The sequence below is a fragment of the Capra hircus genome, unplaced genomic scaffold (genome assembly GCF_001704415.2).
Source record: "Capra hircus breed San Clemente unplaced genomic scaffold, ASM170441v1, whole genome shotgun sequence".
NCBI lineage: Eukaryota > Metazoa > Chordata > Mammalia > Artiodactyla > Bovidae > Capra > Capra hircus.
The window spans coordinates 131,723-148,165 of record NW_017189852.1 but is presented as its reverse complement, the minus strand read 5'-3'; the positions used below and the strand labels follow the sequence as shown (position 1 = coordinate 148,165).

The following is a 16,443-nucleotide window of genomic DNA, read 5'->3' as shown; positions in this document are numbered from 1 at the left end:
AAAGAGACAGGATATGCGCCCATCCTGCCTGGCCAATCATGTAACGCCAGCTACTCCTGTAACTGAGACAAAGAACTGCCTGTATATAAGCCGCCATACTCCTTTGTTCAGGGCTCTTGTCGGATTCCCTTGTGTGGGATGAGACTTGGGCCCTAGCGCGCTAGGAATAAACAAACTCCCTTCTTGCGTTTGCAATACTGTGGTGGACTTGCTCTCTCGGTCGGTTTGGAGATACGGGCTCGGAGCATAACATCTGGGGGCTCGTCTGGGATCTCCATCCCGCCAGGGAGGACAACTCCCCTGGAGAAGGGAAAGGCTACCTACTCCAGTATTCTGCCCTGGAGAATCCCATGGATTGTATAGTCCATGGGTTGCAAAGAGTCGGACGCGACTGAGTGACTTTCACTTAGAAAATAATGACGAGTATAATTAAGAGAAACTCTTTCAAAGCAATAAGCAGGGAGCATACCCAAGTAAGAGCTCTGATAAATGAAATGCCAGGAATGTTTTCAAGTCATGTACTTGCTTATCATTTGCTGACTGTTACTGGCTTCTCTTTCACAATTTATCAATCCAACTGTTGTCTATTTCAGTACGTGTCGAGTCACTGACCAGATTCCATAATCTAAGAGCATTCGTACGGTGTTGACATGTGCTATCTTCATGGTCCCCTGTGATAAAGCAATTACATCCTACTGGTGTTGTTAAGAATTAACAGCCCCAGATGCCATGTTTTCCTTGCTTCCCTACAGAGGAGCCCTGTAATGGGACATGATGTATAAAAGTCACCTCACTTCTTGCCACTGGAAGGAACACATGCATTCCAAATAAAGAGGCATTATCTTTCCGAAGAGTAAGAATGAGATCTAATGCGGTTGACTTGGGTGCTAAAATGTCCTTTTAGGCTGAATTCCCCTTCAGTGAATGAGAGGGACTAGCCCAACGTAAACAAGAACGTGAGGCTCAACAAAGATGGTTTGAGTCTTGGTTTCAACAATCCCCTTGGTTGACCACCCTAATCTCCACTTTGCTGGGACCCCTGCTAATACTTCTACTGATGCTTACCTTTGGCCCATGTAGTATCAACAGACTTATAGCCTTTGTAAAAAAACGCATAAATACAGTACAGCTGTTTGTGCTTCGACAACAATATCAAACTGTGTCTCAGGACCGAGAGGAAGATTCCTCTATATGATCTAAGGACAGGGGGGAATGTTAGGGACCAAACGACGGGCTCTAGGACCTGAGTCATGTTTACCAGAAAGAGACAGGATATGCGCCCATCCTGCCTGGCCAATCATGTAACGCCAGCTACTCCTGTAACTGAGACAAAGAACTGCCTGTATATAAGCCGCCATACTCCTTTGTTCAGGGCTCTTGTCGGATTCCCTTGTGTGGGATGAGACTTGGGCCCTAGCGCGCTAGGAATAAACAAACTCCCTTCTTGCGTTTGCAATACTGTGGTGGACTTGCTCTCTCGGTCGGTTCGGAGATACAGGCTCGGAGCATAACAGGTTCAGGTCATGTCAGAGTAGCAGTGATGGTAGGATACTTAACAGAGACTTTGTTAAGGTAGACCAGAAGGGCACTGATGGTGGAACTGTTAACAGAGGTCAAACCAGAGAGGCTGGCATCTTAAAACGGTACAAAATTAGATCAGAGGAATTCATGTTGGAATAGTTGACAGAATTCTCTACTCACAGTCAGACCAGAGGGCTGATGATGGTCGAATAGTTTATAGAGGTCAGGGCAGCAGCAGAATAACTAGCAAAAGCTCTGGGTTTTGGTTGAATGTGAAGCCTATCATGTTGGATTAGTTAAGAAATTCTCATGTGGTATCAAAGATGGTCTTGATGCCATGAGAGCCAGCAGAGTCTGAATTTGAGGTCATACCAGAAATGCCTTGACGATTCTAGAGTTCAAAAAGGCCCAGTCAGAGCAGAAAGCAAGGGATGGTGGGATATTAACTAGAGGGCTACATTCAAGTTTGAACCAAAGAACAGTTGGCAGAATTTCATTTCCAAATAAGACCAGAGGGGTACTGATGGTGGCGTGGTTGAGTTCCAGATCTGATGTCAAATCAGAGGCACAGTGATGATGGACAAGTTAACAGAGGCCCAGGTTTGACTAAGTTTATTTTTTATTAATTGTTCTTTAATTTCCCCTTAGATTGTAAGTCAAGAAAATCATGAAGATAAATTTAAAACAGAATGTCAACTCTGTTACTTCAGAATTTCGCAAGGAGAAAATCCCCCAAGTTATGTATAACAACATCCATGATCAGTCATCTTGAATCCAGATGCAATAAAGAACATGAAAAATGTGAAGAAAGGAAGGTGTTAGAGGAAAATGAGGTTCCCCCAAATGATGTTGAGGTTGACTAATCTTAGTTGAATCTGAGCATCTTTTTGGTGCTTCATACTATGCAGGAAAGAGCTAGCATGGAAAGGCCTGCTTCAATGGGGGTCCTTGGCTGGCATCTGGAAACTTCGGGCAATTTCAACCACTCTCTTAACTGAGGGACTTGATGTGCCTGAACTGTTCACCCAAGCACTGCGGTTTATGCTAAATAGCTGCATTCTTTCAGGGAGTCTGGAAGTTGGGTATGTGCTAGGCAAGAGGGCACCTATGTGACCAGCCCCCGGTAGAAACCATGGATGCTTCCCTGGTTGATAATGTTTCACATGTGCTATCACACCTGAGGGAATTAAGGATGTCCTGTGAGGCTTTGCTGAAAGACACCTTGGAGGCTTGTGCCTTGTCTCCTCTGGACTTGACCCCTGTGTGCCATTTCCCTTTGCTGATTGTGTGCTGTATCTTTTTGCTGTAAAAATCATAGCTGTGCATACAACCATATGCTGAGACTGAATGCTTCTAGCAAATCACTGATTCTGTGAACAGTCCAGCTCTCTGGACTATCACCACTATCGCATCACCATTTACCTTAAGGTCTGTCAGATGGAACTACCAGGTGCAAATGCTTCTGGTTGTAAGTAACCACACTGTCTGGTAACAGTGGCTTGGATGAACAAGAGGTTACTTTCCTTCATCAACAGGACTGTGGGTGTTAGTTCAGCAGCTCAACTATGTTGGGCCAGGCTGGGGTCTCTGTGACTCTGTGGACTGAGCCTGAGGTCTCAAGGTGGTAGCTACACTTCCCATTGATGCATCTGGCCAGCAGCCTATGAAGCTAGAGGGAAGAGAGCAACTGGAACAAGAGCCTCCTTGATATTATAGAACTTTGACATTTTCCGGGTGACTCAGGTCATTGACAAGAGATTTGGGTTATCAGTCGCCCTGCCTATACCCCAAAGTTTCTCTCCTCATTCAGTGCTCAGTAGCTCAGTCATTTCCAACTCTTTGTGACCCCATGGACTGTAGCCTGCCTGCCAAACTCCTTTGTCCATGGAATTTTCCAGGCAAGAATACACTCAGGGCTCCTTTCAAATACTGAACATTACTCTGTGGTCTCTGAGCTATTCCAGGCCCTGAATTTGGGCCCTGGGCGGGCTTTGGAGGAGGTGGGGGTAGACTGGGGTTTCTCTGAGGTGGAGAGAGATTCCTCATCCCCTTCTTCCCACAACACGAACCATCACCTCAGCCTTGGGGTCCATGGTTGCTCTGCACTGCCTTGGCATTCTCAACACCTCTACTCCCTACTTGCAGAAAACAACCAATGCACCAACAGGTGTGGGGCTCAAAGAGTGGCTGCCCCAAAGGTGGGGGGAGCCTAAGAACCATAGCCTCTCTGAGGAGCAGGCGAAGTCCTGCAGACTAATAGGATGAAACCTCTGTGGTAGAAGCCAACATTCCCTACCTTAGGCCCTCTGCTGCCACCACCCCATCACTGCTTGCCTCAACTAATGCAGGGTCTCCTGACTGGCCCCCCTGCTCCTGCTCCCCTGCCTCAGTCTGTTTTCTTCACAGTGCCCAGAGGGATCCTCTCATAATGAAGTCAGTTCATTCCCCTACTGTGCTCAAAATCTTCTGGGAACTCACCCCTCACTCAGCAAAAAATGTTCAAGTCCTCACGGTGGCTCCTAAAGTCCTCCAGCATTGGACCTGTCTAACCTTATCTCCTACCAAACCTTGATCCAGCTATACTGGCCTCTATGATGGTCCTTCTGGCACACTCCAGCCTTGGTGCATTTGTACTGCCTTTTCTAAACCTATAATAAACTTCTCCCTCACACACAGTGGCTCTCTCTCTTCATTCAGGTATTTGTATAAATTTCACACTGTCAGAGACTCCAGGCTTCCCAGGTGGCTCAGTGGGTAAAGAATCCACCTGCAATGCAAGAGACGCAGGAGATGAGGGTTCAATCCCTTGGTCGGTAAGATCCCCTGGAGGAAGGCATGGCAACCAACTCCAGTATTCTTGCCTGGAGAATCCCATGGACAGAAGAGCCTGGAGGGCTACAGTCCATAGGGTTGCAAAGAGTTGGACACAACTGAAGCAACTGAGCACACACAGCGATCCCCAGATAGCCAAAGCAATCTTAAGAAAAAAGAAATGGAGTTGAATTAGGCTCCTGACTTCAAACTATAATACAAAGCTACAGTAATCAAAACATTATGGTACTGGCACAAAAAAAAAAACAGAAATATAGATCAATGGAAAAGGATAGAAAGTCCAGAAATAAACTTACATGCCTATGGTCAATTAATCCATGACAAAGAATACAATGGAGGAAGGACAGTCTCTTCAATAAGTGCTGCTGAGAAAACTGGCCAACTACATGTAACAGAATGAAGTTAGAACATCCTTTGAAACCATATACAAAAATAAATTAAAAATGGATTATAAACCTAAATGTAAGACCAGATTCTATAAAACTCTTAAAGGAAAACATAGGTAAAACACTCTTTGACATGAATTGCAGCAATATCTTTTTGGATTCACCTTCTAGAGTAATGAAAATAAATAAATGGGACCTAATTAAACTTAAAGGTTTTTTACACAGCAAAGGAAACCATAAACAAAACAAAAACGACAATTTTCTCCCACAGAATGGGAGAAAATATTTGCAAATGATGCTATCAACAAAGGATTCATCTCCAAAATATACAAACAGTTCATGTGGCTCAGTATCAAAAAAACAACCAACCCTTGGGATTTCCCTGGGGGTCCAGTGGTTCCACACTTATCTCTCAGGGGGCATGGGTTCAATCCCTGGTTAGAGAACTAAGATCTAGCATACTGCGTGGTGCAGCCAAACAAAAAACAAACAGGCAAAAATGAGCAGAAGATCTGTCAGGGAACGTTTAACAGGAGGATTCCTATGTGCTGTTTCTCATAAATTCTCTGTTCCTTATCAGTTCCTATTTAGGGAACGAGTAGAACTGCATCCAGCTCTCAGGACTGAGATCATGAGAAACGGTATCTGCTTGGATTCCTTTCAGTAACTCCCTTCAGTGACTCTTTTCAGCATCGGCGATCTTGTATGTATTAGACTATCCATATTGTGGCTATTGATAAAATTTCATCCTGTGTAATAGCTGAGTAATCATCTTACTAAAGATATATAAGCCTGCATTTCTGCTAATAAAATACCTTTGCTCCATCAGAGCTTGGGTTCCTGTGTCTGTCTGTCTTTCTCTCTCTCTCTCTCCCCCTCCCTCTGGCTCTCTCTTTCACTTTCTTATCATTGACTCTGGACCACCAGGTTCCAGTCCATTAAAGGACCCCCAACAAATATCTAAATAGACATTTCCCCAAAAAAGACATACAGATGGCCAAAAAAGCACAAGAAAAGATGCTGATCATCACTAATTATTAGTGAAATGTGAATCAAAACTACAATGAGATATCACCTCACTGGTCAGAATGGCTATTATCAAAAGTCTACAAATAATAAATGGTGGAGAGGATGTGGCAAAAAAGGGAAAGCCCCCTACACTGTTGGTGGGAATGTAATTTGGTACAACCACTATGGAGAACAGTAAGGTTCCTTAAAAAACTAAAAATAGAGCTACCATATGGTCCAGCAATCCTACTCCTGGGCACATGTCCCGAGAAAAATGTAATTTGAAAAGATACATGCACGCCAGTGTTCACTGTAGTGCTATTTACAATAGCCAAGACATGGAAGCAATCTAAATGTCCATCAACAGAGGAATGGATAAAGATGTGATATACAGAGTTTCCCTGGTGGTCCAGTGGGTAACAGTTCACCCTGTAATGCAGAGACACCAGTTCAATCCCTGCTCAGGGAAGATCCCACATGTCACAGAGCAACTGAGCCCTTATGCCACAACTACCAAGCCCACACTCTAGAGCCCATGAGCCGCAATTACTGAGCTCACATGGTGCAATTACAGAAGCCCAGGTACCTAGCGCCCATACTCTGCAACAAGACAGAAGTCCCCACAATAAGAAGCCTGCATACCACAACAAAGAGTAACCCTCACTCGCTCCAACTAAAGAAAGCCAGCCTGCAGCAATGAAGACCCCCATAGCCAAAAAATAGAATTAATCTTTTAAAAAAAGATGTGATACACATATGACGGAATATTACTCAACCATAAAAAAGGATGAAATAATGCCATCTACAGCAACACAGATGGAGCTAGAGATTATCACACTAAGTGAAGTCAGACAGAGAAAGATAAATATCATATGATATCTCTTATTTGCAGGACCTAAAAAACACACAAATGAATTTATTTACAAAATAGAAACAGACTCAGACTTGGAAAACAAACTTATGGTTACCAAAAGAAAAGGTGGGAAGAAGGAATATTAATAAATTAGGGGTTTGGAATTAACATACATATACTTCTATACATAAAACAGATAACCAACAAAGACCTACTGCACAGCACAGGGAACTCTGGTCAACATTCTATCACAACCTCATGGAAAAAGAATCTGAAAAAGAGTAGATACATGTATATATATAATTGAATCACTCTGCTGTACACCTGAAACTAACACAACATTGTACATCAACCATACTCCAATATAATATGAAATCTAAAAAATACATAAAGGTTTCCCTGGTGGCTCGGGGTCAAGAATCTGCCTGCCAATGCAGGAGACAATGGTTCGATCCCTGGTCCAGGAAGATCCCACATGCCACAGAGCAGCTAAGCCCATGGGCCACAACTATTGATCCAGTGCTCTAGAGCCCAGGAGCCACAACTACTGAGCCCACGTGCTACAAATACTGAAGCCTGTGCCACAAGAGAAACAACCTGAATGAGAAGTCTGCACACTGCAATGAAGAGTAGCTCCTGCTCACCGCAACCGAGGAAAGACCACACAGCAACGAAGACCTGGCACAGCCAAAAATAAATAAAATTATTTTACAAAATACATAAAAAATAAATTTTACATGGTCAGGAACATCTGTGATCATGATACCAAAAAGAGCCTAATCCTCCCCACCCTCTTGCAACTCTATCCCCTATCCTTTCTCCTTACAACACTCAACTTTAGCTGACCCATTATATAGTTTTGTCTATTATCTACCTGACTCCACTAGAATGTAAGCCTCACAAGGGCAGCGATTTTTGTCAGTTTAGGTCACAGCTGTACCCTCAGTGCCTAGAACAGTTACTGGCATACAGCAGGTGCTCGATAATGTCTGTCCAATGCATCACTGTGTAAAACACGTGAAGCAGTGCCTTTGACATGGCAGATGTTCATAAACGGTTGTCGAATGAATGAATGAATCAATGTACAAAGGCATGAATGAGGAGGTGAACCTCATCCCATCTTGGGTCCTAGAGCTGCCCTATCCCCCATCTCGCCCCCTGCAGAACTGGAAGCCAATCATCAGCACAACCACAGGAACTTTATTTACAAATACAAGACTGGGGCAGGAGGTGGGTGGGAAGGTGAACAGCAGCAAGGCTGGAAGTCTCCTACTTCTGCTCCCGCCTCCAGACGATAACCATGCCACTAGCATCGCTCGAAGCCAGCAGGCTCTCGTCACAGTTAAAGCTGACATCCAGCACGGGCGCACTGTGGCCCTGCAGCTTGTTGACGGCGGCCTTGGCTGCTCGCTCCACGTCAAAGAAATGCACGCACATGTCCTCACTGCCAGTCACTGCCCAGATGAGAGGAGAGACCATCAGGAGGTGTCGCAGGAGGCAGCGGAGTGCCCTGCGTGTGGAGTCTCTGAGGTGTCTGAGGTGTTGATGGATTTATGTCCAAGGTGTGAGGTCCCAGGACTGGGGTCCCTGGGATGTACCAGCCTAGATGGGAGGTCACCTAACTGTGTTGGTTCTGTTTCCAGAGTGTGAGGTCTCTGCGTTCTTTGTTGGTGGGGGTTATGAGGGGTTGTGTCTCAGGCTATGAGGTTTCTGGGCTGTTTGGGGGTCTATGTTCAAAGTGTGAGATTGCTGGGAGTTTTTGAAGCCCAGAAAGTCAGGGCATTAGGGTATCCTGATATTTGAGCCAGAACAGCACCACCCCTGGTCCCTGCTCCTCCCTGGCCACTCAGACACCCCAACCCCATGGGACTCACCCACACAGGCCCCCTGGCGAAAGGACATGAGAGGGCAGAAGATGCTGCGCACAGGGTGTGAGCTCTGCTCAATGGGGAAGCTTCTCTTCAGCTGCAGGGTCCCCTCATTGTCCACCACCCTGAGAGGAGGAGAAGAGTGGTTCAGGGGGCAGCATCAGCCCCGGGGGAGACAAATGATGGGCTAGCCTGTGTCCCCACCCCCACACCCAAGCTCCTTTCAAGGTTCATGAAATCCAGTTTTGAGACCACTGCATAAACATATAAAGCATAGGCTAGAGTGCAATAGTGACTGTTTGGAAGCTGTATCTGTTGATATATGTGGGGAACCACTGCTGTTTAACTCACTAGTTCCTTTCTCTAAGGATCCCTAAGAGATCCTGGAGTTAGGACATGCACAAAGAGAGGAAATGGCTGACCAAACTACAGGACCCCTGCACTGTGGAACACTGCATGGCCATTCAAAGGAATGAACCCAAGCTACTCCAGGGAGTCTGGGGCATTTCCATGGCAGTTTGGTAGGGAAAGCTTTCTGGCATGCAGCCTAGGCTGAGAACTGCATTTAGGTGACATAATTGTGTGGAGATAGTAAAACTCCCTGCTTCAAAAAGAGAAAAAAAATAAAAAGGAAGGAAAGAAAGCAGGCCACAGCTCTAAGGGATACTTCAGTCGTATCCAACTCTTTGCGACCCCATGAACGGTAGCCTGCCAGGCTCCTCTGTCCATAGGATTCTCCAGGCAAGAATACTGGAGTGGGTTGCCAGGCCCTCCTCCAGGGGGGTCTTCCCAACCCAGCAATCAAACCGACCTTTCTTACATCTCCTGTACTGGCAGGTGGGTTCTTTACCACTAGCGTCACCTGGGAAGCTCTAAGGGGGCTCTAACACATTTTACGGCTCAGTTTGCTCATCTATAAAATAGACGTGTAAATAGCACCCACCTCATATGGTTTTTGTGAGGATTAAATGAGGTGATATGTACAAGGTGCTTTGAACACAGCCTGGCCCCAGTAATTGCTATGAACATGCTGACTACTGCTATTACTATTACTTCTCCTTTTGCATTACTGCTCCTATTGGCGCTGCTGTTATCATATTATCAGGAGACCAGGCCTCCACCCTCAAGGAAGTTAATCTCCACCCTCCATGGCTCAGTCTGTTGGGAAGAGAAGGCTCTCACGCTCGTCTGACAGAGGGGACAGGCTTCCCACCTCCAGGTGGCACAGAAAGGAGACTCACCTGTAGAGCAGCAGCTTGTTGAGGCAAGCGTTGATGAGTAGTGAGGGGTCCCGGGCCTCACGGCTGACCCAGGAGCGGGCAGAGATGCTAGTCACGGGGCTGCCCTCGTGCACCACCAGTCGCTTGGCTTTGGTCAGCTTCCCTGTGGCAGCAGAGAGAGAGAGGAGGCAGAGGTGAGGGCTAGGGCTGTGCACTGGGAGGGTGGGAGTGCAAGCATCCGGATGCAGGCTGGGGGCCTGCCTGTGCGTGCTAAGTTGCTTCAGCTGTGTCCAACTCTTTGCGACCCTATGGGCTGATCCTGCCAGGCTCCTCTGTCCATGGGATTCTCCAGGCAAGAATACTAGAGTGGATTGCCATGCCCTCCTCCAGGGGATTTTCCCAACCCAGGGATGGAACCTGCATCTCCTGCAGCTCCTGCATTGCAGGTGGATTCTTTTCCACTGAGCCACCAGGAAAGCCCGGGTGCCTGCCTACCTGTGGCCATGTCAAAGAGGAAGGAGAAAACACTGCCGCGGTCATCACCCGCCCAGAGCAGCCGGCCAGGGGCATCAAAGGACAGAGCGAGGACGCGGCCCGTCAGCTTGCTGGAACCACCCTTCACTTTCTTGCCCGTGGAGATGTTCATGACGTGCACATTGTGCTTGGCATTCCCCACCTGTGGGTGAGACCCAGGCACCATCACCCTGCTCCCAGCTAGTCCTTCTTGAGGCTGCATTTGATGGGATTGGCTGATTCTTGTGCCCTCTCATTATAGGAGGGTGGGTCGGTAGACTGCAAGGTGACCCAGGCCGGTAATCCTCCCCAGCTGGTCCCTCTTGCAATTTGACCAGAACAGACAGCTGCTCCCAGAACTAAAGGGAACTGCCTGGTCCTTCTTGGAGTCTTCGACTATTCTAGGACAGCAGCTGATGCTGCAGCTGAAAGGATCCCAGAGCACAGGCTCACGGGGCCAACTCCCCCTACTCCCTGCTCAGGGCTGGGCTAGACTTTTCATTTCCTTCCCCTGCCCTCTGACTCTCCATCCAGGTCAGACTACCAAAGAGCTGCCACTGAGACAAGGTTTCCAACCAGTAACGCTGCTCCCCAGCCAACAACCCCCACAGCTGGCAAATGGTAGGACTACTGCTGATGGGGTCGTGACCCTACCCACAGACTGCCTCATCCCCACAGTGAGCCCACCCCAGTCCAAGAACTGAGACCACAGTCCTGCCTTGTTTCCCTCTGAATCTGGCCAAAGGAGGATGGAGGTGATGGACTAGAGGGGACTCCTTATCCCCATTCCCTGAGACACGCCCTCCCGGCCTGGCATCCCTCCCTTGGCGAGGGGGCGCCCTGGAGCCTGACCACGGTAAGGTTGTTGTTGACCGGCTGGAAGGTGCAGCAGAGCAGTTCAGCGCCGTCAGGGTCAGGGATCTCCCGGATGCAGCGGCCATCCTCAGAGGCCCAGATGCGCATGGTGGCATCAAGGGAGGTGGACACAAGGATGTCATTGGAGAGAGACCAGGCAAAGTCGGAGACCCCGCGGGTGTGGCCCCGCAGCACTCGGAGCACAGTGGGCGGGGCAGGTACCAGCTGGCACAGTGAGATGCTGCCATCAAGTGAGCAACAGGCCAGGCGATGCCGGTCATCATTGGCGAAGCGCACCCTAGGGACTGCAAGGCCAAGGAGCCATTTGGTAGAGTCAGCATGCTCACTGAGTGCTTTCATTTATGGAAGCTTCTGACCTGTGAGCTGGGGGCCAGGAATCACTGCACCAGGCACAGTGGCCTCAGCAAAGGGCTTTCCTTGGCTGAGAAAGAGAGTTGGAACCCAGAAGGCCCTCTGCCAAAAACTCCCTAAATCTTGGCAGGTACCTTATGGACTGTAAATGACTTCTGTAGTGTGAAGTGGCTTCTACATCTCAGTTAGCACTTTCTAATTACCAAGGTCTTGGCAGTTTGCAAAACCCACTCTGCCCTTTGCAAGGGGATTTCTCTGCAGAAGCTTTAAGCTCCTTCAAGTGACTCACAACCCCAGAAGCCAAGCGCTCTTTTAAGCTGCACAGTCCTTTTATGGTAGATAAAGTAACCAAGGCTTTGCAGATCACTTTGCAGAGGGATTTTAGGTTTGCGAAAAGTTTGATGTATGGGAACTGCCCCATCAGAGACGGGCCCAAGACTCTGCATTCCAGAAAAGGAGGCACTGGGTTGCTGTCAGTTTGGGCAAAGGCATGGTGATGGGACCCGCCATCCACTGGCTCACCTGCCTCATCCACGTGCTGGTCGAAAACATGGTACATGCCAGCAAAGGCATAGTTCTCGCTCAGCGATGTGTCCCCAGCCATGGCTCGACTTGCTTCTGCCGCTGAGGTGGGCACCACGCTGCCTGGGGGCCTAGGCCCCAGTAGGAGTGAAGGGTAAGAGAAGGGAGGTACTAGCGTGTGGCCTTTCATTGTCCCGTGGCCCCTCCCCTCCTCACAAACCTCTTCTCTCAGCTGTCCCTGGTGCATACCTGTCCTCGTAGACAGCACGGTTCAGCTGCGCTTGCAGTTGGTAGGAGCCTCGGCTGACGGAGCGGCGGTGCCCACGGGCCCCCAGGGCCCGAGGATCATCTTCGAAGTCCTGGCAACAGAGGGTCAAAGTGGGCACACCTTGCAAACAGCCCTCAAGAACCTATAAGGTCCAGAGTCTTCAAAATATATCCAGAACCATGGGAACTTCCTGGCAGTCCAGTAGTTAAGACCACACTTCCACTGCGAGGGCATGGGTTCAACCCCTGGTTGGAGAACTAAGACCCCATATGCCAGAACCAGATTCCTTCTCACAGCCACCACTGCTGGCACTACTGTGGTGGCCTCTGCATTAGTTCCCTTGCTCTTGCCCCACTCAGCAGATATTCAACAAATGTTCTTTGAACAAAGAATGAACACTTTTCCACCAGAAAACCACTTGATTTAGTCTCTTGCCTCATTCAAGTCTCAGCTCAATTGTCACCTCCTCAGAAAGGCCTTCCCTGATCATCTCCACTAGAAACAGCTTTTTCTGTCCCCTACACGAGTCCCGTTTCATTCCCCAAGTCTGCTTTATTTTTCCACGTCAGCACTCCTCACTACAAGCCATGGTAGTTATTCATTTGTTTATCTGGTTTGCTACGTTTATTGACCTATTTATTTCATTTATTGCCTGTTAATCAACCTATTTACCTTATTTGTTGATTTATATCATACATCATCTCTTTTTGCCTTTTTTTTTCTTTTTGCTTTCTGCTCATCCTAAGAGCCTAAAACAGTGCCTGGCACATAGCAGGTGCTTGACAAGTCTGTTGGATGAATAAATATGGAGGCAGGTAGTAAACACAGCAAGTGCATGGGGAGGAGCTCACCTCCATGCGGTCAAGGGTAGTGCGGCTGCTGCGGACGATGCTGTTACTATAGGCACGAGCACTGCCTGGCTCAGAGAGGGGCCCGTAACGCTGGCCCAGCAGCTGCCCACGCAGCCTCAGGTACTGCCGACGCAATGCTGGAGGGTGCCCAGCTTTGGCATTCTCTCGCAGTAGCTGGCTGCGCCGTCGGATATATTGCGTCCGAAACTGTGGAAACGTTGGTGTGCGGTACGCGTTGTACCTGCGATGGCAGGAGGCAAGGCGGGCAGCAGGCACAGGACAGAGGGAGTCAATCAACTCAAGGGATAGGGAAGGAGAATGAGGTGTGCGTAAGGATGGCAAGTGGTCAGAAGTGGTGATGGGAGTCTCTCTGGTGCTGTAATGAGGGTGAGTCCACAATAGTAATGGGCATGGCAAGAAGGTCCCTGTGGGTACAATGGAGGCAGTCTGCAATTTTGCTGGAAGTGGTATGGGGTGACCGAGTCAATGTAGACAATGGTAGGGGCCAATCTGACATGGTGTGGGAGTCAGTGTGGGGAATGGTGGGGGTCAGTATGGGATGGCGACTGGGTCAGGCTGGGGAAATGACGGTGGTAAAAGAAGTCTGGAGGCAAAAGTGGAACAGGATGTCACTAGCCTGGGCTCTAGCACCCCCTCCCAAGGTTCTAATACCAGACGCTTTGCGCATGCCCACATGTGACTGCATTCTCCTAGCATGCTCTTTAACGACCCTCTCTGGCCAGTCATTCTCTCAAGCCCCGCACGCTACTACTGCACATGCTCACCTCCAGCAAGCCCACTCAGCCGCAAAAGGCAAGTTCTCTGCCCAGCCTCATTTACTGCCACTGCGCATGCACCACAATAACTTCCGCTCCCACGAACTCCGACCCCACGCCTCACCTCGCGTCTACTGCTAAGACCTGCTGCCACACCGCGGCCATTCCCTGGCCTCCTCTTCCGGCGTGTCCGCCCGCGGGAGCCTGCAGGACAAGGGCCTGGAATATCAGCGTCTCAAGTGAAGAGATCTAGTTCCGCCCCTTCCGCCAGGCGATCGTTGCCATAGACACAGAGTCCCTCCAGTCCACGAAGTCGCGAAATCCCACCCGGCTGTTAGCATGGTCACCACCCCAGTCCTGCCCTTCCCAGGCAGCGCCCGGGTGACTCATAGCGACGATTCAGATCTGACCCCGCCCTTCCCGGTCACCATAGCAACGCCCCTCCCCCACCTAGTAATCCTTGTCGGCACTCCCCAACCATCTTGCCCCCTCCCACCCCACGCATTCCCTTCCCAGGTCCAAGAGCAGGACCCGGGATCAGGGACCACCTCCGGGGCTGCCTCCCGTTCTTGAGGCTCCCGGGGCGGCCCTGAAACCAGTGTCACCCTTCTCTCCTCTCTCTCTCTCTCTCACAGGCTCCAGTAAAATGGCCGCCTGCTGCCAGGAAGAGCCGCCGAGCGCGGAGCAAGTCGATAGGAATCCTCCCCAGGGCGTGGGAGAAACCACGCAGGCGCATTAAGGAAGAGGCGCTTTTGGCACAAGGATGGAGGCTCCGCCCTTTTGAGGTCTATTCACCCCCCAGTCCCTAATGGCATTTAGGTACACAAGAACAACGTCCAGGGAGGACCGGGACAGGGCGAGTATGTGAATTACCCATTAAAAATCAGAAATACTACTTTTAAAAAAGACTTTCTTTTGAAAAGAGTGGCATAAGCTGCTTTTCAGCAGTACAAGCTTCACCAAGCAAGATTAGAAGTGCAGAATAAAAAATTGTCACACATGCAGAGGCCCCTAGAAAGTTCTCCAATTCTTAGGTGACTGATGGGCCTTCAGACATGCCCAGAGTAAGAAGAGTACTTTCTGTGTGTCTGTGATGGAGTGGCGGGGTGGGCTTGGATACTCCCAGGAAGCTTGGTCTGGACGTCTCTAGAGATGGGAGACATAATTATGTACTACAGGCTTTGGGGTTTGGATCCTAGGAGGCCACCTGAATCATCTTTATTTCAACTGCAACAGGAAGTTGCATCTGTATTCATCTTAACATGATCAGGTTGTAGTGTATGGAGTTGGACTACAATGTTTAGTAGCTTCCTGTTGTTGTTCAGTCGCTCAGTCATGTCCAACTCTTTGAGACTCTATGGACTGCAGCACTTCAGGCTTCCCTGTCCTTTGCTATCTCCTAGAGCTTGCTCAAGCTTATGTCCATCGAGTCAGTGATGCCATCCAACCATCTCCTCCTCTGTTGTCTGCTTCTCCTCCTGCCTTCAATCTTTCCCAGCATTAGCCTCTTTTCTAGTGAGTTGGCTCATCACACCAGGTGGCCAAAGTATTGGAGCTTCAGCTTCAGCATCAGTGCTTCCAATGAATATCCAGGGTTGATTTCCTTTAGGGTTGACTGGTTTGATCTCCTTGCAGTCCAAGGGACTCTCAAGAGTCTTCCGCAACACCACAGTTCAAAAGCATCAATTCTTTGGTGCTCAGTTTTCTTTATGGTCCAACTCTCACAGCCACACATGACTACTGGAAAAACCATAGCTTTGACTAGATGGACCTTTGTATGCAAAGTAATGTCTCTGCTATTTAATATGCTCTCTAGGTTTGTCATAGCTTTTCTTCCAAGGAGCAAGCCTATGTAAGGGCTTAACAGATCTTAACTGATACAGTTCTCAGAAATGTTGTTCAGATTATTGTTTGTTATAAAAGTAGTGTTATTTTCACACTATTTATATAATACAATAATCTGAACAGTATTTTTTAAAGCAACCTTAAATGCTGCTGCTGCTGCTGCTGCTAAGTCACTTCAGTCGTGTCCAACTCTGTGTGACCCCATGGACTGCAGCCTACCAGACTCCTCCGTCCATGGGATTTTCCAGGCAAGAGTACTTCTCCAGTGCCTTCTCCAAACGTTAAATGAGACAGAGCCAAAAACGTCTTGCCCTTTGTGTTATAACAACCTCCCTTGTCCATGTAACTAAGCTATCTGTGTTCTTTTCAAGATGTTGAACACCATTTTGTTTCATGGTTGCTAATTAATAAACTATTTTGCTGCACAAATGTGTAACCACTAACATTTATTGGACAACATGCTAGATACTGTTTAAGGTGATTTATATGTATTAATCCACTTAATCCTAGTAACTGAATGTTGTGGGTCCCTTTACTATCCCTATTTTACAGCCGAGGAAACCCAAAGACCAAGGGTGACATTTTGTTGCACCAGACCACTATTTGTGGCCAGCATTGGGTTTACAGTTGGCCCTTGAACAAAACAGGTTTGAACTGTGTGGGCCCACTTATATGTGGATTTTTTTTTCAAGAAATATTACAGTATTATGTCATCTCTGCTTGGTTGAATCCATAGATGCATAACTGTGGATA

The 16,443-nt window shown here is 48.3% G+C and overlaps 1 protein-coding gene across 10 annotated transcripts; it reads right to left on the bottom strand.

Annotated features, from left to right (window-relative positions):
* Positions 1–7,779: 7,779 nt before the first annotated feature.
* On the bottom strand, positions 7,780–14,596 carry WDR13 (WD repeat domain 13). 10 transcript variants are annotated; one of them, XM_013976454.2, is made up of 10 exons: positions 14,479–14,596; positions 13,970–14,049; positions 13,070–13,276; positions 12,200–12,309; positions 11,951–12,081; positions 11,054–11,361; positions 10,184–10,364; positions 9,710–9,851; positions 8,475–8,593; positions 7,780–8,054 (listed from the first exon to the last, which is right to left on the bottom strand). In XM_013976454.2, the coding sequence occupies exons 1-10, from the start codon at positions 14,579–14,581 to the stop codon at positions 7,870–7,872; spliced, it is 1,566 nt and encodes a 521-aa protein (XP_013831908.1). In that variant the 5' UTR covers positions 14,582–14,596; the 3' UTR covers positions 7,780–7,869. The 10 variants fall into 10 exon arrangements, with proteins under 10 accessions (XP_013831908.1, XP_005700840.1, XP_013831911.1 ...); XM_005700783.3 differs by having other exon boundaries at positions 13,070–13,310; positions 14,479–14,572; XM_013976457.2 differs by having other exon boundaries at positions 13,070–13,673; positions 14,394–14,514.
* Positions 14,597–16,443: the final 1,847 nt, after the last annotated feature.